Source organism: Panthera leo, chromosome B1 (genome assembly GCF_018350215.1).
Source record: "Panthera leo isolate Ple1 chromosome B1, P.leo_Ple1_pat1.1, whole genome shotgun sequence".
Lineage (NCBI taxonomy): Eukaryota > Metazoa > Chordata > Mammalia > Carnivora > Felidae > Panthera > Panthera leo.
The window spans coordinates 56,056,292-56,083,310 of record NC_056682.1 but is presented as its reverse complement, the minus strand read 5'-3'; the positions used below and the strand labels follow the sequence as shown (position 1 = coordinate 56,083,310).

Sequence of the window (27,019 nt, the reverse complement as noted above, 5' to 3'; positions counted from 1 at the left end):
GTTGGAGTTTCCAAGCCATGTAAAGTTCCTCAGTTTGTCAGTTTTGAAATTCTTACAAGGTTTATTGTCCAATTCATTCACTTCCTTTTCACAACAATCATTTTTTTTTAAATTTTTTTAACGTTTATTTATTTTTGAGACAGAGAGAGACAGAGCATGAATGGGGGAGGGTCAGAGAGAGAGGGAGACACAGAATCCGAAACAGGCTCCAGGCTCTGAGCGGTCAGCACAGAGCCCCACGCGGGGCTTGAACTCACGGACTGAGAGATCATGACCTGAGCTGAAGTCGGACGCTTAACCGACTGAGCCACCCAGGTGCCCCCACAACAATCATTTTATAGGTTAGTTTTGACTTAGTCTGTTTGGGCTGCCAAAACAAAATATCATAGACTTGGGGACTTATAAATAATAGAAATTTATTTCTCACAGTTCTGGAGACTGGGTAGTCCAAAATTAAGGGACCAGTAAATTTGGTAGTTGGATAGTTCATAAAGGACCGTCTTTTTGTTGTGTCTTCACAGGGTGAAAGAACAAGGGAGCTCTCTGGGTATCGTTTATAAGGGCACAAATCCCATTCATGAGTCCTAATGTCTCACAGACTAATCACCTCCTAAAGGCCTCACATCTAAATTCCCTCACATCCGGAGTTAGGATTTCAACATAAAGAATTTTGGGGGGACACAAACATTCAGTTCATAGGAGCCTATATCTTCCTAGTCAGAGTATATTTCTAGCTTTTTCAGGCCTGAGGTCATACTATACACATTTTCCCTTTCCTTATCCAGTGGTGCATGTAGTAGATACTCAATAAACATTAAAAAATAATAATAATACTATCTATAGGTATACCAGACTAAATAAAATGTCATTTCATGTGGAGGATAAATACCAGGTGTGCTATGAGACTAATCTAATTTCCATATTAAATTCTGCTCTATGACTTGAATACATAGATTCAGAGACATATTTGTAAGATAGCATTTTTCTGCTTAATGCCTATATGTGTAGATGCAGTATTAACTTTTATATCTGGTTCTTTAAAATATCTCACTTATACCTTTAATACAATTGTAAACACAGATGACAGGACACTTTTCTTACATTTCAAGTAAAGGACTTATTTGAATGTACAACTGATAACAGTAAGGTATATTAGGATTTTAAAAATGTTAAATAGGTAAATCTGTAGACTAGTAATCACTCAAAAGACCTTTGAATAATATCGTTTTTCAACATATACCTGTTTTTGTTTCTTTGGAGTTGTTTGCTTTTTGTTTTGTTGTTTTGTAGAAGAAATCTTAAACCACTTGAGATGTGACAGTCCCTGAGGCTTTAAGTATTAAAACTTAAGATGAGTTAGTAGTATTTGCAGTAAAAACTGCAGGCTCTGTGCATAAGAACATAAAATTTTAAAACCTATTCTCACAGCTGCAATGAAGAAATTTCTAGTATGCGATCACTGGTGACTCACAAGTTGTGTTTTATAACTCTAGAGTATCACTTATTCATATGAAAAGCCTTGTCTCAGGAGATTTATCAATCTGAAAACTAAATTGTTTTACAGAGAAAATGAAGTTCTCTTTGATTGGCAGGTGTTTTAATGCATGTGTAGCTTTAAAATTTATATTTGTAGTCTCAAAGTGGCTGAATCTGAACACAGGGTATTAAAAATATCTCTAAAAAAATTACTGAAAAGAAGCCTCAGCTGTGTGTATACATTTCGCTTAAGGCACATAGATTTAAAAATAAAAATTTATTAAAGAAAGTAAAGACTACTATGCACTATGATTTTCTTATTAAATAGATTTATGAAGTGTCTATAAATCCAGTTCATGCCAGAGAATATATAAGGTCAAAAGACCTTCTCTAACTAATTTGGCCATTCAGTGGAGAGAGATGTAGATCTTTTAGAAAAGTCTAGAACTTTTTAAACAGTCAGCTAATTGCTGATTGTGGAAATGCTTATTAAAAATGTCAGTGTCTCATTTGTTTACTTACATGTAACATGGGCAGCACAATGTTTATTTGTAGTATTGAGTCAGAAAATGAATATAAAATGATTTAACATAGATTTTTGCCCATAGAGGATGCTGAATAATTAGCTGTTATACAAATGAAATTTCAGAGGTGCCTGGGTGGCTCAGTCAGTTAGGTGTCTGACTTCGGCTAAGGTCATGATCTCATGGTTCATGAGTTTGAGCCCTGCATCAGGCTCTGTGCTGACAGCTTGGAGCCTGGAGCCTGGTTCAGATTCTGTGTCTTCTCTTTCTACCCCTCCCATGCTCATGCTCATGCTCTGTTTCTCTCTCTCAATAATGAATAAACATTTAAAAAAATGAAATTACTCACTGGCTTATTTATTTCCCTTTTAGGTTAAAAAAGCAACTGGCATTTTATCTTAAATAACAAACACAGATGAGTTTCAGTATTTTCTTTTTTGATTTAAAACAAAATTTTTTTTTGTTTCTCTGATTTAAAATTGGAGAGATTTCCAGTCTGCTTCTTCAGCATATAATTATTTATCACTTCCCAGCTGTTTTATCTTAGCTGTCACAGCTACCGAGGTTAATGTCATTAGGGCAGGAGCTAGAAGCCAATTAAAAAAAAAAAAAGAAGAAGAACTCACTTTTATTTGAGGGATTACTGATATAGAAGCCAAATTTCCTACCAAAAAATACATTCCAGTGATTAGAAACAAATAGTATATTGTAAAATTAAAGGTTCATATGTTTAAAATATAAAAACTTATAAAAATTTTGAAAAACAATTTGGTAAACTTTCATATTCTAGTCATGAAAAACTATCTTTATTTAAAAGGCACTAGAAGTATTCTTTCTTAACATGATAAGTTATAATCACATTCACTATTGTACACACACACACACACACACACACACACTCAGGATCACGTATCCAGTACTCAACTTTCACGAACAATGTTTAGCAGCAATCACGTTAAAATCATTACCTAAATGCCTATTGACATCAATGTTATTTGTTAACTATCGAACAAAATAAGGAACACCTGGGTGGCTCAGTTGGTTGGGCGTCTGACTTTGGCTCAGGTCATGATCTCACAGTTCATGAGTTCAAGCGTCGCATTGGGTTCAGTGCTGACAGTTCAGAGCTTGGAGCCTGCTTCGGATTCTGTGTCTCCCTCTCTCTCTGCCCCTCTCTCGCTCGCACACTGTCTTTCTCTCCCAGAAATGAATAAACATAAAAAAAAATTTAAAGAACTTTTTAAAATCATTTCTCACAAGATAAATTAACTGGCAACAAATTCCTTCATTATTTTGTCTGAGAAAGTCTTTATTTCTCCTTTACCTCTGAAGGACAATTCCACAGTCTACAGAATTCAAGGTTGGTGTTTTGTTTTGTTTTTTTCTCTCTCAATTCTAAATATTTCATTTAACTCTCTTGTTGCTTGCATGGTTTCAGAGGAGAAATTAGATGTAATTCTTCATTTTGTTCCTCTGTAGATAGGGTGTTTTTTTTCCCCCACTGGCTCATTTCCAGATTTTTGTCTTTAGCTTTAATTTTCTGTAATTTGAAAATTATATGCCTAGGTGTAGTTTTGTAATTTTGTTTTGTTTTATTTTGGCATTTGTCCTGTTCTGGTGTTCTCTAAGCTTCTTGGACCTGTGGGTTTGCTGCTGATGTTAATTTGGGGAAATTTTCAGTCATTGCTGTCTCAAATATTTCTTCTGTTCCTTTCTCTTTGTCTTCCTCTTTTGTTATTCCCATTTTGTGTATGTTATACCTTCTGTAGTTGTCCTACAGTCCTTCGATCTTCTGTTCTGCTTTTTTTAGTCTTTTGTTTGCTGTTTTGTTTTGGAGGCTTATATTAATATATCCGCAAGCTCAGAGATTCTTTCCTCAGCTCTGTCCTGTCTACTAATAAGTCCATCAAAGACATTTTTCACATGTTGTAATGTTTTTTATCACTAGCATTTCTCTCATAGAATTTCCATCTCTCTGCTTACGTTGTCCGTCTGTTGTTGTATACCGTGTACTTTACCCATTAGAGTCCTTAGCATGTGAATCATACTTTTTTTACATTCCCCGTCTGATAATTCCAACACCTCTGTCACGTATGCTTCTGAGGTTTGCTCTCTTAACTCTTCAAATTGTGTTTTTTGCCTTTTGGTATGCCTTGTAATTTTTTTTATAATAGCTGGTCATAATGTACTTGGTAAGTGAACTATTATAAATAGACCTTTTATAATGTGATGATGAGGGGTGGGGATAAAGGAAGTGTCCTATAGTCTTATGATTAGGTCTCAGTCTTTTAGTAAGTCTATGCTCTGGACTGTGAATGCCACAACACTCTCTCAGGATTTTTCTTTCCTGTTTGGTTGGACAGGATGGTTAGAATGAGCTGGGGTTCGGTATTTCCCTTTCCCCAGGTCGGTTAGGCTCTGGTAATACCTCAGCAGGTGAGGCTCTGATTAACTAGTGGTCCCTGAGGGAAAGCCTGTTAAGAACAGTGTGCTCTGGTTTATTTCAAATTTGCTGCTTTTCTCTTCCTTTTGCTGGAAGCATGAGAAGATTTTCTCCAACATTTACATTGGGAATTTGGTTGAGCTCCTGCAGGTAAATCTCACAAAATTATTCGAGCCTTCCTATGACTGTGTCCCCCTGGAGTTTTTAACTCTCAGACTACTGAGCCTCCAGCAATTTGTCAATTACTGTTGGGTTTTCTATGCAGGCATTGGTTCCCAGGTGGTTTACACTTCTGAGTCCCTGCCCTAGTAAGCCTCAACTCCCTATATTCACCTGTCTGTCTCTCTTTTGGGACAGCAGTTTGCCCTGTGTCCTTTCTTCTCTTATGGGCCAAGAAGGGTTATTGATTTTTCAGTCTGTTCAGCTTTTTACTTGTTAGGATAGAGTGGCAACTTCTAAGTGCTTTGCGTGCAGAACTGGAAATCAGAAGTCTTAAATTACATTTAAATAAAGTAAACTTAGAAAATATTTACAACATATATAATTAACAAAGCTTTAAACATTATATAAAACTTGTTTTTTTCAGGGACACCTGGGTGGCTCAGTTGGTTGAGTGCCCCACTCTTGATTTTGCCTCAGGTCATGTTACCAGGGTTGTGGGATCAAGCTCTGGGTCCAGCTCTGCACTGAGCGCGAAGCTTGCTTAAGATACTCTCTCTCTCTCTCTCTCTCTCTCTCTCTCTCTCTCTCTCTCGGTGCCTAGGTGGTTCAGTCAGTTAAGCATCCCACTTCGGCTCAGGTCATGATCTCGCGGTTTGTGAGTTAGAGCCCCACGTCCGGCTCTGTGCTGACAGCTCAGAGCCTGGAGCTTGCTTCGGATTCTGTGTCTTCCTCTATCTCTCTGCCCCTCCCCTGCTCATGCTGTGTCACTTTCTGCCTCAAAAATAAATAAAACATTAAAAAAACAAAAAGATTCTCTCTCCTGCTGTCCTTCTCCCCCACTTGTTCTCTTTCTCTGAAATAGAAAAAAAAATCTTTTTAAAAATAACCAATAAAATATTTTTTACGAACTCTGAACAGTCATTTCACAATGTAAGAAATACAAATGATAAATGTATACAGTTATTGATTGTATTAGTAATCAAGAGAAAACAAATTAAAGTATGAATAATCTATATTTTACCAGTAAATTTCAAATTATTATTCAGTACTTCTGAAGATGTGTGAAAACTCTTCTAACTTACTCTAAAGACACTTCTATTTGTAGGAATTATCCTTTCCCTTCCCAAACTACATAACTAGGAATATATAAACAAAGATGTTCATTTCAATATTGTTTTTTAATAGGAAGAGTTAGAAGTAACTCAAACGTATATCTTTGGTGGAATGCTGTAAATTGAGATACAGTGAAATAATATCAACCAATGGAAGTAAATGAAAATATAGCTTTTTATATTTTCAACAATTTCAACAATTAAGTTGGATAAAATCAAATTATAAGGCAATATGTACATTAGAAGCTGCATTCAAATGTTACAAAACATACACTTAAAATCATCATAGCGGTTCTCTCTTGAAAATGATTATACTTTCTACTTTGGTGTTGTTTGCTTTTTATCATGAGTATATTTCTTTTTTCTGAACAAAATAATGTGTTATAATAAAAGTTCTTCCAAGGAGAATAGTAAGAGGTGACTAAGGAAAAACACACAGTTAAGTCTTATTATCTGTTCTAGAAGATTAAATAGTTTTTGTAGAGGTGATAATCCCATTTTGTTTTCTCCTGCCAGGGAAAGGTGAGCATGGGAAACCTTACCCCCTCACTGAAGAGGACCATGATGACTCAGCTTACAGGGAAAATGGTTTCAATATTTTTGTCAGCAACAATATTGCTCTAGAGCGGTCCCTGCCAGATATTCGTCATGCTAAGTGAGTATCAGCAAGTCTCACATGCAGACTAGTTTTCGTCTATTTGTCTGTTTTTTTTTTTTTAAACTATGTTTAATGTGTATCACAGTGAAATATGTAACTAAAATTTTTGCCATAATTTAAAAAAATGTTTATATTTCATAATCTTAAATCTGTTTTGTTTAAATTGGAGTAATTTTTAAAATTAGAGAAGAATAAGTACCCGCTTTCTAAAACTTAATTCACATTTTTATCATTGCCTGTATCATCTCCATTTAAAGTAAAATGTTTTAAGATAATACCTATATTTTTACTTTTGATCATGTAGATTATAAAGCAAACATCTTTTTCTGGTGATGAGCATTGTCAGAACTGTCTACATATATATGACTTCATTTTCACACCAACCATATTCACTGATTTTGTTATTATATCTTCCATGAAGAATGCCTACAATGAATGCATCCATAATCCAAAGATAATGGTTGGTTCCTCAACCATGGATGCTTGTTGTTTGTCAGTTAACAGTGAGTTCAGTTTTTGCTGATTCGTAGCTAAATATTATAAGGCAAAAGGAAGTAAGAATGATATTATATATAGTTACCTGAAATCCCACCCCATCTACTCTTAACATTGCTCACTGTTCTTTTTTCTAGTCTGTTATGATTTTCTTGTTAGCATATACATTGCCAAAAGTATGCCAAAAAATATACAATGTGATGGGAATTTCAAGTTTGTAGAATTGCCATACATATTTGATGAATCTATCTAACTATACTAATATGCTTACCCTTCCTTCACCCCAGTCTCCCTGTGGAAACACTAATGTGACATAAAGAAAATCAGAGAAAATAAAATAAGGGCAACTAATGAAAACAGGGGTAGGAATCTAAATCAAATCAATATTGTATAATAAAACTCTTAATTTTGTGTGAAAACAATTAACCCTTTAGAAAAAACTTGGTAAATTATGGTTTGGGGATCATTTTTTAGTGCCATATTGTGTCTTTATAAATTTATTTTAAAATATAAAAGAATTACTGGTTTCCTTCTCAGGTTTTATGTGAATTTGCATTTCCCAGTATAGTTAAGCAGAGGATTAATGTGAAGAACAAATCAATTTTTTCCTAAACTGAATGCTTTATATATTGGTCTAGGCCTTCTAGCTAGCCAAATTATTCCCAGGTTACCTGAAATTATCTACAGTAATTCCCACTGACCGAGAACATTTCTAGTTATGAGAAATTTTAATACCTAATTGCACACCATCAAAGATGCATTAAATTGCATTGTTGGCATAATAAATGTGCTCAGAGAATAATTTCCATCCACCTCCTCCCCCACCCCCACATTTCCAATCTTTTAATGTGTATTCAAGTGGAAAGAATTGCAGATGGAAACAGTGCAGAAAATCACTGAAGTCAAAAGAAGGCTGATATTCCCATTCTTCTCAGAGAGTGTATTTTTAGCATAACTACCACCTTTTGAGAAAAGATATTCTTAGGCAATAATGGAAAAGAAAATGGAAAATGGAAAGAAAAATATTTTTAAATTTTTATTAGACGTACTGAGTTTACAGTATCAGAGGGCATTATTCTCAATGTTAGGGAAGATAAATGTGGCTGAAATATGGCCTATGACCATATTATTACTTATTTCCTGAGACTGGTTATCTAATAGGACAGTCACCTAGTAAAATGATACCAATAAAGAAAACAAACAAACAAACACCTTATGGGAGGATTGGAGATGGAGATGGAAGCAAAGGATTAAGTGCAGGACATCAAGAATGAGGGTTTACCTTGGGTAGTCCAGTATCTATCTGACTCAGCAATGCAAGAAGGGAGATTTATTGCTGCCTCATTTTGTCAAGATCCTAACTCTAGGAAATCAAGTGCCTACGACAAAAACTCTTACCGGGATCCCTATGTTTTTGTTTTTGTTTTTGTTTTTTTTAACCTCATCTGTGCTTCTCAAAATGCAGGCACGGATAACCACAAAACAACACAGCTCTATGTAAGTGGTTCTTGAAATTATGAAAGCACATTGACACATACTGCATTCGGTATTGTCAATTTAACTGGACTGCAGGTAATTGACCACAGCTTGTTTATATTGGCAGTATCTGCACCAGAGAATGCAAAATTTGCATGACTTCCATAATTAAAGATAACGGTTCTAAGAAACTTTGCATCTGCAGTCAGCCAATTCAAATTACAGGCTCAAAGCGCCAGAAGAGAAGAATTTATTTTTCTTTGCTCTGGGATTTTGTAGTGGAAACTATAAGGGAATTCTATCTTACAATTCTGCTTAACTTTTTCTTTATTCCAAAATACAGAATTGTAGCTCTTAACCCACTGTTCTACACTATAGATCACTCTCTCTATATATGCAAGTACTCTCTCTATTCATTCTCTTTTTACACTTAATAAAAAAAGCATGGTTCTAGGTGTTTGACATGCTTAGTATACATTCTGGTTTGCTGTGAAGAATTTTCAGAATATGAGTTATTTCAGAAATCCCAATCCAGAACACATACTTCTTTTATATGTCCTGCTCCTTTCTTGTCCACTAGCATAAAAATGAAATGCTTTCTTTTGGCTTTATTATTTCACTAAGTCAGTAATAGATTTTCATTAAGTGGGAGCCATGCATACAGGAAAGTCAATTGGCCTGTGTCCAATAATTTAATGATTCTTACCTATATCCTAATAATAAATTCTAAGGTTCTCATTTATATTTTTGAATTTCTTATATTTTTCCAAAATTTTTTAGCATCTCCCTATCTTGTAAATTACATATTTTTTGTTTGTTTTGTTTTACTATCTATGCTTTCGTGTTGTCAAATTTTTCAATTTTCTCCTCTTCATACTCATAGCCCTACACTTCTGGTTGACTTTTGTATTTTTTAAAGACCTATTTATGCATTTTAAACATTCACTCCCTTCTTCAGTTACTACCTAATTATGTCTATATTCATAGTACCAAGGCTCAACCTGAGATCTGTTGTTAAAACATCATCTTTATATTTTACTTAATGCAATGCTGAATAGAATTTTGCTATGAGAGTTTCTGCATGACAAATGTCCAGTCAGTGGATATCTTGCTAGTCTGGCTTCATTTTTCTACAGTTCAATTACCCCTCACTTGTATATCAATTGTGTATTATCTTTATCTTCCGTCACTCCTTTGGGATGCCGCATCTTTGTATGCTGTAGAACATTTAATTTGACTTCCAGTTCAAGGTGGGAAATATGAAGCATATATTCAGAATACAAAATACATATGAAATAAGGAAGTAGAAAATCGTAGAAGGATAGATGGCTTGCATGGAAAAGAAACTGATAAACTTATGCATGGATGTATTGTTAGCAAGACAAGATTGAAGAATATTTGAGCTAGTATTACTCCCTAGACGTGAATCAATTTATAAATAGTTACCACAAGTACTCCCCAAAATGTCATATAATTAATGTGTGCAAGATGAACTTATATCTATAAAGAGAAGAAATGCATGAGATTAGGATGCGTAAGAATCAGAGTTGAGGTAGGCTTTGCAGAGGATTCAGGTAAAGGCATCATGACATGAGGTTCATTTTTCGCTGTTATAAAAGGATACATGTTTATACAGATACATATTAATGTACAAACACTTTAATTAAGATACATTTCTAAGGTGGCTGAGTAGCTGGGATATTTTTGTACTGAGAAAGTTCTCTGAATTGTGGCTTTTCCTTTTCATTTCACTTTTCCTTTATATTTCACTTATATTCCCAAGATAGCTTCATGACTTTGACAATAAAGAAGATATTGAATGTTGAGAGAAAATTCTGTAATATCTCAACTCTTGGGAAAATGTAGAAGAATCTTTACAATCTCTTGATTATATGAGTGCTCTCCATAGTGTTGCGATTATATCACAACCCTGTTCCCTGTATAATTTCAGAACCAAGTGAGAAATTGCCCCAGAAATGGCTTGGAATAAAAATATTACCTTTATTATTGATAAGATTCTATCGGTGGACATGGTTTAGAAGTGGGCTAAATGTGATTCCTAATAGCAAACTCCAGAATGAGGTGCATTCAGGCTTCAAGTTAAAGATATTGCTGGACACACAATATCACAGTTGTCTAACTTAAGGCATGCAGGGCAGAGTCTGACCTCTACAGGCAAGCAAATTCCAAAGCAGAAAAATGAAGGAGGGGCTGACCCAAGCAAGATAAGCTCACTAACTCAAATTCATCAATTGTATGTCTTCCTTTCTCCTGGAAAGAATGTAGGAGAAGATAGAGGCGAAGAGTATTAATCTAATGACTGTCCCAAGGGAACATCTAAGGAAAGGGAAGGAGTCTCCTCCCTAGATGAATAGTGCATAATACCTACTTTGTATATGATGAGAAAATGCAATTTCTCACCATAACAAAATTTGAGTAGATTTTTTTTTTCAGTGCCTTATAGTCTAAGCACTTCTGGAAATTATGTTGAATAATCATTCTTAAAAAGTTTACTTCTATGAGTTACACTGTGGTACTGAACAAGTCAACTTGCCATTTTGAATTTCCACTTATCAACTTTACCAAGTGGGGATGTGGGGATGCTCACTTTCTTCATGTATCTCATCGTGCATCACGATTAGTAAAATTGAGAACAAGTTTACCAGATCAGCTGCAGCATAATATGTTATTTCTTTTCTTTCTGATGACAATCCTTCTGCTTTCCTTCCTTCTTTTCTAGTTATATCATGAAGATAAAAATATATGGAGATCAAGTGAACTATAATTCTAAAATTTAAATTTTAAAAACAAATTTTGTGAGTCACTTCTGAGTTTGAGGAAAAATAATTGTGCAAGTGTAATATTTTAAACCATGACTTAGTGAAAATGCTTAGAATATTTTAGTTTTATATGAACTACAAAAGTGTTATTTAACTCTTTTGGCTCTTGTCCATTGAATGCTAGAACTCATTCACAGAAATGTTTGAGTTTAATCATCCAAAAATGTTCAAGGACAAATTTTTTTATTTCTCAATTTCAAAAGTTACATAAAAATTTGGGAGACACTGGCATTCTTTCATGGTTTTATTATGACTTGTGAAGTTGATGAAGCATCTTCTTTCAACAAATTTACAAGTGAATTCTGAAACAAATTAAAATAAAATGACTATTCATCCACTCTAATCAGGTTTGAATACTTCCACAGAGGGAGACGGGAAACATCATTTGAATCAAATGTGCTTCCAGCCTAAGATATGTCTAAATATGACTGAAAAAAGGAAAAAATCTAGGTAAATCACAAGCAGCAAATTGGGGGAGGAATGATCAGAACAACAGATAGGAAATAATCTTTCACAACTGTCATTCAAATGAGTATCTTTCAATATTTTTTGTGAGCTAGTTTATAAAAACTAGTATAGACTTTAGTTCGTTTGTATGTTTCTAGGGATCATTTTTTTAATCCATGATAAAATAAAAAACACAAAAATTTACACACACATCTCATTTATTAACTAAAGACTGAAAGATATGGAAGAGTTCTTATCACTATAGCTAAAAGGTATGTCCCGTTGTAATGAAAATCCTCCTCCTATAGAGAACAGTTCAAAAGCTGTCAGACATTTAGCCTTTGGAGTAAATGATCAGACAAAGCAGATTCTTTGAAAAGTGGATTGAGGGTGAGTACAAGGGCACTGGGGTCTAAAGGACTGGTAATGTGAAAGTTGTACACATGCAAAATAGAAGGAAAAAGCCCAAAAAACAAAACAACCTTCTAAAAATAAACTTACAGCTGCTTTATAATCAGTTGTAGTGAATTTCAAAGGATATTATTTGTAACCTAATAACATGGTAGGGATCAAATACATAAAACTGAAATCATAAGTCTGAAAAACACAATCACAACTTCAATTCTTTAAAGAGAAGAAAATGGACATTTGGTAGAGTGATGTATATTATTCTGTAAGATTAATCCAGCAATAGGAATTCTAAACTTGCTCCTTCTTTTTTTACTCCCTCCCACAGAAGTTTACTGAAATGAGAGGTGATGATTAATATTTTAGCTTATTTATTAAAAATAAATGGGAACTATTATTTTTATTAAAAATAATGAGAAAATCTGGCATTTTAAAAAGCTAACATTTTTGTTGGTGAAAGACTGGATGCATTTCCCCCTAAGGATGCCTACTCTCACCAGTTCTATTCAACATCCTACTGTGGATTCTAGCCCAGGCAATTAGGCAAGAAAAATAAATATAAGACATCTAAATTAGAAAGAAAAGATTCATATGGTCTCTATTGGTATATGACATAATCTTCTATATGGAAAATTCTGAGGAATCCACTAAAAAAAACTTATTAGAACTAATAATCAAGGTCAGCAAGGCGACAGGGTATGAGACAGGATACGGAAATCACTTTATTTTATACACTTCCAGTGAATAGCCTGAAAATGAAATTAAGAAAAAAAATCCATTCACCCTAAATGAAGAAAAGACTTAGGAATAAATTGAACAAAAATGTCATCAAACTTATACTTTGAAAACTACAAAACATAGTTGAAAGAAATCCCGGAAATGGAAAAGCATCTCATGTTTGTGGATCAGATTTAACATTGTAAAGATGGCAAAACACTCCATGATGATTTATGGATTCAAAAAAATCCTTGTCAGGATCCCAGCTGACTTCCTTGCAGAAATGGCAGGTTGCTTCTAAAATTCAAATTGCAAGGGACCCAAAATAGCCAAAACAATCCTGAAGAATAGCAACCAAATAAGATGATATGTACTTCTTGATTTCAAACTTATTAGAATGCAGCAGTAATCAAGCTAGTGTGGTACTGGTATATGGATAGATATTTGGATCAATAGAATATAATTGAGAGTCCAGAAACAATTCTATGCATCCATGATTAAGGGATTTTTTGACAAGGGTGCAAAAACTAGTAAATGTGGAAAAAATAGTTTTTTTCAAATGATTGGTACTGACCTAGGTAACCACATGCAAAAGAATGATGATGTTAGACCCTTACTTCAGGCAACATAAAAATCAGCACAAAATGTATCCAAGACCTCAGTGTAAGTGCTAAAAGAAGAAAAGGTGGAAATAAATCTTCATAACTTTTTATTTGACATAGTATTCTTAGATATAATACCAAAGTATAAGCAACACAAGAAAAAATAGATAAATTTGGCTTCATCAAAATGAAAAACTCTTATGTTTCAAAGTATGCTATCAGAAAGGCAAAATGAAACCCACAGAATAAAATATTTGCAAATCATATATTTGCTACAGGACTTGTATCTAAAATACATAAAGAGTTCTTATATTTCAATAATAAAAAGGTGAATAACCCAGTTAAAATATGGGCAAATGATCTGAATATTCCAAATAAGGTGAACAAATGGCCAAATCCATGAAAGGATGCCCAACATCATTAGTCATTAGAAACAAAACATCAAAACCAAAATGAGATACTACTTCACATCCAGTATGATGACTAGAGCCAAAAGTTCAGATGATAAATGTTGGCAAGGATGTAGAGAAATTGGAAACCTCATACATTGCATACATTGCATACATCCATACATTGGTGGGAATGCAAAATGATGTCAATGGTTTGGAAAATAGTTGGAAAGCAACTCCAACTATTTCCAAATGGAAAGCAGTTCCTCAGACAATTAAATTACCATAATTACCATGGTAATTACAGAATTACCATATGACCTAGCAACTCTATGTCTAGGTATACACCCAATAGAAATGAAAACCACAAAAATTACACATGAATGTTTATAGCAGCATTATTCATGATAGCTGAAAGATGGGAAAACCCAAATGTCCACTGATAGATGAATGTATAAACAAAATGTAGTATATCCATACCCTGAGAGATTATTCAGGAATAAAATAATGACAAATGCTACATCTTGGATTAACTTTGAACACATTGTGCTAAATGAAAACCAGACCCCAAATTCCACATAATATATGATTCTCTTCATGTGAATGTCTAGAATAAGGAAATCTATAGAAACAAAAAGTAGGCAACGGTTACTTAAGGAATGTGAGGGGATAAGGGGAAGGGCATGAGGGTATGAGATTTCTTTTTGAATTGATAAATATATTCTAAACTTGATTATGCTAATGGTTGCACGTTCTGTGAAGACACTAAAAATTATTGAATTGTGCACCTTAAATGGTACAAAAATTGTTTGTATGGTATGTGAATTATATCTTAATAAAACAATTTTAAAAATATATCTCTCTCAGTTTTCTCCAAGTCAAATAACTCTATTTTGCTTCTTTATTATTACCAAATCAAGTGATTAATTCCTCTAATAGACCTTATCATCTGAGTCAATGTAGTAAGTACTCATCTCTACAGTTTTGTAACTGGTACGTAGTGATAAGTGCCTATTATTTAGAAGTGTTCAGTATTTTCTACAGAAGTGGAGAATGTAGCTCTTAATTTTTATATTTTATTATCCTGGCTAAAATTTAATCATATATGATAAAAAGCATTGGTACCTCCCCATCGGTAAGATGACTTCTTAACCTATTTTTCCTCCAGCTGTCAGCCTGAATGTCTACCGTAGATATTAACTTCCTCAACTCCCTTTCAACTCTTCAGAAGTCCTAATTTGACTCAAGACACTACTGTGCCATCATTCTTTTTTCTTGCCAAAGTCACTAATGATTTCCATGTTGCCAAAATCCAGTATATTTAAAAGTCTCGTGAAACTTTGCAGCGACACTAGACTTTGTCCCTTCTCTCATTTTTAAGCACTCTTGTCTCTGTTTCAAGGAAACAGTTGCTTTTTATCCCCAGGTCTTTCCAGTCTCATTCACAAACAGTTCGTCTTTATCTGATGGCTGTATATATATGAAAATTCACTGATGCTCAGCACTGGCCTCCAGTTTCCTCATTTTATTTATTCTTGACTTACTGATCTCATCTACCAAGGCCTATTAATTCTGTATCCAAAATGTAGAGCTAAAGGGCCTCAAATGCATGCATTCCCCTTAATCTCAACTGTATCCACTATCATTTCTCTTTTTTTATTAAAAACAATTTTTTTAATGTTCATTTTTTTTTGAGAGAGAGAGAGTGCAAGTAGGGGAGAGGCAGAGAGAAAGGGAGACACAGAATCCAAAGTGGGCTCCAGGTTCTGAGCTGTCAGCACATAGCCCCATGCGGGGCTTGAACTCATGGACAGAGAGATCATGACTTGAGCTGAAGTCAGATGCCTAACGACTGAGCCACCCAGGTACCCCCCACTGTCATTTCTTAATTGGAATCCTAGAATGACCTCATAATTGGACCTCACACATTCCCTCTTGTCTTGCACAATGCATTCAGCAGAGTGAGCAACAGTGAGCTTTCAGAATTAAGGAGGATCATTACATCCCCCCTATCTAAAATACCTAAAAGAGGGCGCCTGGGTGGCTCAGTCGGAAAAGCGGCTGACTTCAGCTCCGGTCATGTTCTCATGGTACCTGGCGGAGCCCCTCCTGCGGCTCTGTGCTGACAACGCAGAGCCTGGAGCCTGCTTCGGATTCTGTGTCTCCCTCTCTCTCTGGCCCTCCCCTCGCTCACATTCTGTCTCACTCTCTCTCTCTCAAAAATAAACAAACATTAAAAAAAATTAAAAAAATAATAAAATACCTAAAAGACTCCTTGTCGCACTAAAAATAATAGCTGAAAAACGCCAACACCGCCCTCCATATTCTGATCCCTGCCTATCTCTGGCCTCCTCTTTTTTTGCTCTCCCCTCTGTCTTCACTAGGTTTCTGCCACAATGCCACGATGTACATGTAGATGCGTGAGCACAAAATATTATTTTGTTCTTCAGTACAGGCATAAAATGTCACATTACATTAAAGTGTTAATCATATGACCATATAAAATACTAATTTACAAAATAGTTCCCATGTAAGAGGTAAGACCAAATATATACAAGCATACATGCATGCATTGTGATTATCTCCCACCCTCACTAAAAAACACACTTACATATATATACTTGGCATTCCAAACTAATTTTTCAGTCCTGTCAAAGGCAAAATAAATTGCCAGTTATCACTGCTTTATCAAAACCGACTGACATGGCAAGATTAGAACAGAAAAACAGTGTGACTAAAAGCAGCCATTGAAAATTGAATATGCTGACATTAAAACAATTACTATGTAAATTGGTGCCTGGAAATGACTTATATAGATATGCTCTATAGTATGCTTGTCACTAGCCAGATGCCAAGTTGACATTTTATTCTGCTGCTACTGAGAATGGGGCTGAGAGAACTTTAGCTGAACCAACATGCTTTTGTAAGAAATCACACGATGAAAGTTAAAACAATAAAAAGAAATGTCCCCCCTTCTGAAATATGAGTGGTTCCCTTGAGAAGCTAAAAAAAAATATGTGGTTGACTAAGTATAACATACTTAGCTATTCTGCTCATCTTGTTTAGGAATCTTTTTAAAACAAACTTCAGGGAATTAAGCTACCTGAACTGTCATCTCTCAATAAAAGCCATTTTATATGGCTTTTGATAGACTGAGGCAATAAATTACTTAGTCACTTGTTAGGGTTCTCACCATGGTGCACTTATAAATGTATCATAACATGGTAAAAATGTACTTTTATTCCAAATGTACATTACAAAATGTACTTTTTTTTCTGTAATAATGAAGTCAAACAAATTGTAGTATTTTGAATTGGTTTCCCTCCCGCATACATTCTGATGACAGGGACTGATCCTAATGAAATTGACTGGACCTGAATTGGCACTGTCTTTCTTCATCACCATTTCAGAGAATTATCATGATTATTAAAGAATGGCACAAAATTATGGAGAATGTGGCCCCTAAAGGAAGCTCAAAATATAACTCCTTATTGTAGTCATTACTATGTAATGACATTTTAACATATTTAGCATTAAGTGCAAAATGTTTCAAGTTTCATATGTTTCACAGGGGTGTATATATTCTCATGTTAATCTGAAATACATTAATATAATTAAAGATTCTTTAAAAGCATACAACCACTTCATTCTTCAGGTTATTTCATCAGCAAATGTGTGGTAATATTGTTGCAGATGCTAATATTACTTGAACAAACCTCCCAACAAATATTAAGAGTGTATGGGGTTAAGTCATATAAAGGCAAGATTTTTTTTCCACTTTTTTGGTATTACTCTAAATGGAGAAAGACATATTCACCTACTTTGAGGCCTCTCAACATGGTAATTTTAAACACTAAGCTTGAATTTTACTTTTTGAGAGTGTCTTTAAATAAATGTATGTATTGGAGATTTTAACAGTTCTCTCTCAGTAATTAAAGACAACCAAAAATTTAATTGGGATATAGGAGATTTAAATAAAATTATCAATAAATTGGCTTAATTTGTGTTTATTTACCTTTATTGAACGCTATATTCAGTAATTACATAATAAAATTTTTTCAGTTGCATATGGAATATTTACCCAATGGACCATATGTTAGTACATAAACAAATGCTCAATAAATTTCAGTAGATTAAATTAACACTATGTTCTGTGACCAAACCTGAATTAAATTAGAAATCAACAAAAATAATATATGCAGAAAAGATGCAAATATTTAGAAATTAAATAACACTTTTACGAAAAACTCACAGGTCAAATATTAAACTAGAAAAATTTAAAAATATTTTAAATGGAATGATAATGAAAATATATACCAAAACTAGTTTAAGTGCTGTACGTATAAAGCAGTGCTTATAGGCAAATGTGTAGCTTTAAATATTTAAATATAGCAAGAAATTGAATGCATCAATAATATTGATCAATAAAATTTCTAAATCCCCAGCAGGTATTTCTAAGTAAAAACAAAAGAGAGAGAAACCACCAGTTACCTTTATCAGTTATGAAAGACTGAAAATCACTAAACTTCCATCAGACGTATAAATGTTAATGAAGGGACAGTATAAACATCATCATGCCAAAAATTTGATATTTAGATGAAATGCAAAATTGTCTTGAAAATCCAATGGACACTGTCATAAAATGAAGTAGAAAATATGAAGATCCCTGAAGCTATAAAATATTTTAGATTTGTGGGGCACCTGGGTGGCTCAGTGGGTTAAGCCTCAGATTTCAGCTCAGGTCATGATCTCACAGCTCCAGCTCATGGGTCCAAACCTCATGTCAGGCTCTGTGCTGACAGCTCAGAGCCTGGAGCCTGTTTTGGATTCTGTGTCTCCCTCTGTCTCTGCCCCTCCCTTGCTGACTCTTTCTCTTTCTCTCTCTCTCTCTCTCTCTCAAAAGTAAACATTTAAAAAAATTTTAAAAATATTTTACATTTGTAATTAAAGACTACTGAGAGTATTCTGGTCTCTGGGTAGGTTGGAGTAAACACATGCATTCTCATCCCATTGAATTCAACTCTAAAACCTAGACAGATGTGTGGCTCGGGTGATCGAGAATGCTGAAGATAAACAATGGCAATAGGTGGAGGACAGGACTTGAGCATTCAAAATAGCACTGAAACAGTACTGAGTTCTTGCGTTTCTTAAAACAAGTGTGAGTTGAAAGCAAAATATAATATTTTCTGATGTGGTTTACAACGTACATAGATATAAGACAACTGCAGCATAGAAGAGAGTATAAAGGACCCTACATAGTAATAAGAGTTCTATATTAAAGAGTAAAGTGGTAAAATGTTAGTCACAAATATATATTTTGTAATCCTTAAAGTAAATACTAAAATATTATGCAAAGATATCATCAAAATCACAACACATACATTGAGATGGAATGCTAAAAAATGTATAAATAACCCAAAGAATGCAAAAAAGGGGAAACATAAGGGAAAAAAATCCCCAAAATAAACAGAAAACCCTCCACCCAACAACAGCAGGATACATATCCTCTTAAGTATTCATAAAATATTCATCAAAACAGACTGGATCCTGGGTCATGAAACAAATACCATGAATTTTAAATACTGATATCTTACAAAATATATCTTCTGACTGTAATATAACGTAATAAAAAAGTGATAACAGAAAGATAAAGCGATCACTAACATTTGTAAATTAAAAACATTTTTGGCTAATCAGTGTGTCAGAAGCAAGTTTCAAGGGAAATTAGAAAATATTTTGAAATGAACACAAAAATAAATGTCAAATTTTTTTAAATATGTAAAACAATTCTTGGAACGACGACACTTCTATCATTCTACACTTCTGTAATTCAATGCTTGTAAAGAGAAAACAATCCTCAAATCAATAATTTATTTTACCTTAAGAAACTGGAGAAAGAGCATCAAAAGAAATCTAAAGAGTTTCTTATAATAATTGTGGAGTTGTCTTTTTTTCCTTGAAGTTCTGTTAACTTCTGCTTCAGTTTTGGATACTGTTATTAGGTGCAACATTTTGTATAGTTTGTCCTTTTGGCAAATTGATCTCTGTCATGAAATGAACTTTTTTTTTTTTAATTTTTTTTTTTAACGTTTATTTATTTTTGAGACAGGGAGAGACAGAGCATGAACTGGGGAGGGTCAGAGAGAGGGAGACACAGAATCTGAAACAGGCTCCAGGCTCTGAGCTGTCAGTACAGAGCCCGACGCGGGGCTCGAACTCACGGACCACGAGATCACGACCTGAGCTGAAGTCGGCCGCTTAACCGACTGAGCCACCCAGGCGCCCCTGAAATGAACTTTTATATCCTGGTCACATTTTTTTTTTACTTTGAGATCTATTTTGTGGACTATAAAACCAATTTAGCTTTCTTTTTATTAGTGTTATCATGCTCTTTCTTCTGTACATTGTCTTTTAAACTTATTTGCATCTTTATATTAAAAATGAGTTTCTTGGAGGAAGCAGCTGGCACTCTTGAAATCTTTCCCATTGCACGTTTAGACCATTTGCATGCAATGTAATTATTGATACGGTTGGCTCAAATATACCATTTCACTACTGCTTTCTATTTTTACTATTTAATCTTATTATCCCTTTTTTCGGTCTGTAGCTTCTTTACACATTTAATTATTCCATGTCACTTTTTAGTAGGGCAAAGTAGATATAATTCTTTATTGTGTTATTTTTAGTGGTTGCTTTAGGGTTGATGGAATATAATATTAATTTATTATGGTTTACCTTTTAGTAATATCATATGTCTTGATTTAGAGTATAAGAACCTTAGAAAGGCATGTATCCATTTCTCCACTTCTGGAACTTATGCTATTGTTGCTATACATTTTGCTTTAATTTATGTTATAAATCTCAAAATGCATTGATATCGTTTTTGCTGTCCATGAATCAGTTAACCTTTATAGAATAATAAAATAGTCGTTTTATTGTTTACTCATATAATTACCTTTTCTGTTACTTTTTCATTTTTTGTCTAGATACAGGATTCCACTTAGTATAAATTTTCTGAAGGACTTCCTATAACATTTATTTTTATGCAGGTTTTCTGATGAATAAGTTTATTCAACATTTGCATATCTTAAAATGTTTTCATTTTGCCTTTGTTGTAGAAATACATTTTTATTGACAAGGAAAACTATTTTTATCTTAAATTTTTTTTCTGTACCTAAAAGGTGTTGCCCCACTTTCTCACTATTTTGCATTATTTTTAACAAGAAGTCTGCTACCATTCTAGTCTGTGTTCTCCTCCGGAATTCTATATCTTTTTTTTTTTTTTCTAGCCGCTTTAAATATTGTCTCTCTATCACTGATTTTAACAATTTAATTATTCCTCCTTATTTTGTTCCCTGAATAGTATAATGTTAGTGATCTAGATGGTCCAGAGGTTCAGTGGTCCAGTCCCTTTTAGGGCCTATTTTCAAATGATAATTTATCATAATTTTTTGTTACAGACATTTATTTGTATATATTCTTAAATGGTTTATTTCCAAATATATTTATGGAGAGTAGATTATACATTTCACAAAAGTAATGAGTTAATACAGTAATTGCCTACCTCATTTAAAAATATTACAGTCTTGGGGCACCTGGATGACTCAGTGGTTAAGCATCCGACATTGGCTCAGGTCATGATCTCACAGTTTCTGAGTTCGGGCCCTGCATCAGACTCTGTGCTGACAGCTCAGAGCCTGGAGCCTGCTTCAAATTCTGTGTCTCCCTCTCTCTCTGCTCTTCCCCCACTCATGTTTTGTCTCTCTCTCCTTCAAAAATAAATAAAAACATTAAAAAAATTTAAAAAACTGTTACAGTCTTTACATAATTTTAGTTGATTTGATTAACATGGAGATATCTAAAAGGCCAAAGAGAATGACGATGACATTTCCAAAATATTTTATAATCAGAAATGAGGAATATTGGGTTCTAATTCTTTGTGCTATCTAGCTGTATGAGTTACAAATACTTTTCAAAAAATTGTAAATTTGGGGGCAACTGGGTGGCTCAGTCAGTTAGCATCTGACTCTTGATTTCATCTCAGGTTATGATCTCACAGTTCATGGGATCAAGCCCTGCATCTGTCTCTGTACTGACAGTACAGAGTCTGCTTGGGATTCTCTCCCTCTCTCCCTGCCCCTCTTCCACTGTTCTCTCTCGCGCGTGCTCACTTTCTCTCAAAATAGGTAAAATAAACTTTTTAAAAATATTGTAAATTTTTATGTCAGGAATAATGCCTCATCATTGTACCACTTGTTCATCCAGTATACTGTTTTGCTAATTTGACTATAAAATAATTTATGTTTAACTTTCTGAAACTCTAAGAGCCTCAATTCCCAATTAAATAAGATATTAAACTTGATGATTTCTGAAATGTATTTGCAGCTCTAAAATGTGGTTGCAGCTATGTTTCTGTAGATGCAGGACCTCAAATATTATAACTTTTTGTCTATGAAGAAATTAAACAGATTTAATTAAACCTACTCTAAATGTAGTCTCAACAGGTAATTTCTATTTTTCCTTTTTCTTTTCCTTTTTAATTAAAAGAAGGCAGAAGACTAAAATAGCTGTGTTCATTAGTGTTATTTGCCAAATATTTCTGATTATATTTCCTCTGGACCATATAGGATTCTATTTCCTGAGCCGTTGTGCTGTGTGACTAATGCTGACCAATGACTTGTAAGCAGAAAGCAAAATGTCATTTTAGAGACAGGCTATTTATTTACCAGCTTGAGACCCATCCGTGCTCTCATTTACTTCTGGCCGAGTGATTAACTGTGGTAAAAAATGTTGGCAGTTTGCACTGACTGCAATGAGCAGAGAGTCTCCTGCCTAAAACAGTGGTTAACAAATAAAGCAGCAAGGTAGATATTCACTATTTTGAGCCATTGGGATTTAGGGTTGCTTATGACCACAACATAACATCCTGCCTGATAGATTGAATATAAGCAGATAGAAAAACAAACAACAAAACAAAAAATAAAGGCATATTTTAAAGAAACTCATAGAATGACTTATAGGTTGAAATATGTAAAAACTTTCACCCAAACATTTTACTCAAATCTTGCAATGCAAGAATTTGAATCTTAAAAATGTGTGTTTTGACAGTGTAGACAAAACTAAATATTCAGCCTTCAGTAAGAAGGAATGTTTAGGTGATGGTGAGGAGAATGTGAAGGACTTAAGAACCTCAAATGCAAGTTTAGCTAAATATCCACAGTAAAAATGTTGACATTTGTTGCATGAATAATCAAATAACTCTTTAAAAATATACATATACTGATAAGTCTGGCACTTATATATCTGCAATTAAAATTTATTGTTTGACCTATAGCTATTGTTGAAAAAAAATTTTTTTTTTGGTGAAACCAATGAAATTATTAAGATAAATTAATGTAAGTATGAAAGGAATGACATTATATTTAAAATAAACAATGTTAAACCAAAAATTTTTAAATCTCTCAATTTAACAAATACCAATAGTGATTAGCAGAAAATTTTTGTGTATTTTGTCTGGAGAAAAAATAGAAGAGTATGAAAAAGTTTCTATTTTCATTAATCAAAATGGTTTAGCAAAATATTTATACATTACATTTTTAGCTTTTTAAAATATCTTCATGATTTGTCATTTCTCTCAAGTAACTTTTTAAACAATTTAAACTATTTCTGTTGTCTCTCTGGTACATTTAAAATTTGAAGAGTGTTTTTGCTATCTCTTTAGATAAATTGATGATAATATGTAATGTAACATCTCTTACTTAATGGCTCATCTCTAAGCCATTCTTAAACACTAAGTTAATTTTATGCAAATGCTTATTTTAAAATAGCACAAAATGTGAAATGCAATAATTACAGGCATTTTCATTCATATTCCTATAAGCTTAATGTGACAAATGTTTTAATTGGTCCCTACTTTCCCTTTGTAAATTTGCTACCTATCTGTAACCATAGATGTGTAAATTGTATTTGACTTCTTTTACTAATTTCTTCAACACAGTTCCATATTACCACATTGTCTTTGTATTTAGCATACTTCCATTCTCAACCTGCCTTGAGATTAAGCCTAAAATACACAGGTCACAGATTCTTAATAAAGCCTTGGCTATGCTTCAGTATTTCTAGTAATGCTGAGAAGCAGTCATCTAGAGCACAACTCCTTGAATCCAGTGACTGAGGTTGGGAGTAAATTCGATTTTGTTTGGTCAGGTTAAGTACTAGAATGACTAAATACAATTCAATCAGATTAAACCCTGTCACAAGAGGCTGGTTTTCCTTAGCATAAATATCAGATCAGCACCCTCATTATCTTTTGCCCAAACTATTACAATCTCCAGTCTTTCTGCTTCATCTCTGCTGTCTCCATTGTCTGCCCTGCTGCTGGAAGAATATGTAAATGTGATCCTGTCTTCTTCATCACTAACAATATGTGAAATATTTCACGTTGACTTCAGGCTAACATCCAAATTCCTTAGAATCACTTTAAAGATCCTACATGATCTGTTCTTCACATACAGACTCATCTATAAAGACTTCCCTAATTCTTTCAGACAAAGTTAGTCATACTTCCTTTGGGCTCTGATTGCGGAGTGCCATCTATTATGTCACTTGTCTCATTTGAGTCAAATCATTTTATATATCTGCCTACTGGTCTGTGAATCCTTAAGGGAAGAAACCAAAATTTATTCATCTTCATATCTGAAGTGTCTCTCACTTTCCCTCATGCAGTTCCTGTCTCTCCTAGTTTCCTACCTCCTACTATAGAGGATTTGACAGGTAAAATAACAACAATTAAAAAAACAATAACTGCAATAACAATAATAGTCTTTATCAAACCCTTGCTAGTATCAGATATGATACTGTACTCAGTTTTTTACATGGATTGTGTAACTTAATTCTGAACGCATTATGGAGAAGGCTTTTTGTTTTTGTTTTGTTTTTACCCTTGCGTTGCCCCACAACGCAAGGAGAGAACTAGTCTTCCGGAAGTTAAATAACATGCCCATTGTCACACAGGTAGACGTGGCAAAGTCATCAGTGTGAACCTAGATAGTGTGATGTATAAAGTCTGATTTTTCAGTATAAGAAATGATTACCAGCACAAAATATTAGTGACTTTTCAGTGTGGTCTAGTTAAAAAAAGTAAATTATACCCATTCATGTAAAGGAGGTGACCTTATTCCTAATGGTCTGCTAATTCAGATAAGGCTATTTTTATGTGTACGCTGTACAAAATCCTTATAGTTGTATTTTATAGGCACGGAGAAGACCTGGAGTAGAGCATCATCAGTAATTAAGAAGTTGAAAGAAAGAATAAAATATATGTGCCATAATTTTTTTTAAAAGCACATTATTTAAAAATATCTCCAGGTGTAACAAACTGCAAGTTTCATAATACAACAAAAGTAATGTTTCTTAAAGAATTTTGGCCATCACTTTATATCGAAGAGACTGTTTTTGACAAGTGACAAATGCAGTATAATTTGTATGCTTATGTCTAAGAACAGTTTCCCTGAGAAGCAGATCCTGAGACACAAGTTTGACTGTAGTAATTTTGAGGAGGAAAGTACCTGGGGAGGCTGGATGAGGAGGTAAGACAGGAAGGGAAAGTAGCCGGTAAAAAGATACACTGGCAAGATGCTTACCTCTGTGGGCACCTGAGAGTCAGTCTTGCTGGGAAACTGTGGTACACATCATAGAAAACATCTCACAGTTATCTTACCATAGGACTGTCTATTCTCCACCTTCCCTCCTTCATTGGTTGATACTTGCTCCAGGGGTGTTAATTTCCTTCAGAGTATCTAATCTGTTTCCATTCAGAGATGAGGGAAAGCACTCACTTGGCTACCTGCAGTTATAGAGGTTCCTCTATACAGAGGTTTATAGAGGTTCCCCTATAGAGGTTTATAGAGGTTCCTCTTGGCATGTACCAGGATTGTGAATGGTAAGGAAATGCTGGTGGTCCACTGGCATCATCTGCTACAGCCTATCACTCACAAGCCTGTTCCTCCAGTAAAACACATCTTCACCTTGAGCCAAAAAACATATATATTAACATAGATACATAAATACATACATACATAAGACAAATAAACGTATATTCCATATATATAATTGCTGTGTTCAGCAGGATATTTGACACTTCAACCTTAACGTGGTCAAAATTGAACTCACCTTCGCCCTCAAGCCTTCACCCTCAAGCACATCCTGAGATGTGCCCCTCACACACTGTGTTTTTATGTCAGTCTGTATTTCTTTTCTTTTTTAATATACTTTATTGTCAAATTGACTAACATACAGTGTGTAAAGTGTGCTCTTGGTTTTGGGGGCAGATTCCCGTGGTTCATCACTTACATACAACACCCAGTGCTCATTCCAGCAAGTGCCCTCCTCAATGCCCATCACCCATTTTACCCTCTCTGCCATCCTCCCATCAACCCTCAGTTTGTTCTCTGTATTCAAGAGTCTCTTATGGTTTGCCTCCCTCCCTCTGTGTTTCATAAGATCAATTGCCTGTGTCCAAAACATGGGAGTCCTCCTTAAACTACTTCTCCCAGTTCCAAGTCATGTCAGCTCTGTTCCTAAATATATGTTGAACCTGTCTTTGCAGACCACCTTCAGCTCTCACTTGAATTTCTGTAACACTGTCAGGGGGCTCTCTTAAATATCCTATAGCACCCTATTAAACTCTACTTACCATTCTATATCTCCTATTCTATTACAAACCTCTTGAACTCAGGGACTAGGTTTTGTTCATTGTTGTATTTCCATTTTGGATCCTGGCTTCTGTCAGACCTCAGCAGATCATTGTGACTTAATGAATGAGTAGTAGAGATCTTTTTACTTATGTGTGGTAGTAGTTTGAGCTCACAGAGATAGAAATAATTGAAAACATTTCTATGAAGGCAAGCCTTATTTGCATACGATCAATCTTGCATCCTTTTGTGTCTGCCTATTTTCTGAATAGATTATATACAGCTGTTAAACGTCACTATTGATTGCTTATAGGGTATTGCTCTGAGTGCAATTCTTTCTTAATAAGCACGTGATATGTATAATGTCTCACCTTAATGATTAAAACCTAATTTGCCTTTTTGGGAATATCAGTTGCATTCCTAGAGCATTGTTAGGTATGATGGTTTGCATGAGTAGGTGCAATTATCCTGAATACTGATATAGTGAAGCTTGGGTCTTTGGCTTTGTTGAGAAGAATGGGTGACTGTACATAATTATAACAAGGTGTGTTGAATTACTTTAGCATGCTTTTCCAGAC

At 34.3% G+C, this 27,019-nt stretch overlaps 1 protein-coding gene across 1 annotated transcript in view; it reads left to right on the top strand.

Annotated features, from left to right (window-relative positions):
* GALNTL6 (polypeptide N-acetylgalactosaminyltransferase like 6) overlaps nucleotides 1–27,019 on the top strand; it is a 1,201,435-nt gene that overhangs the window by 516,702 nt on the left and 657,714 nt on the right. Inside the window, exon 3 of the mRNA XM_042935079.1 lies at nucleotides 6,234–6,372. Within this exon, the coding sequence (XP_042791013.1) occupies nucleotides 6,234–6,372 (139 nt within the window). The remainder of the gene's footprint in view (nucleotides 1–6,233; nucleotides 6,373–27,019) is intronic.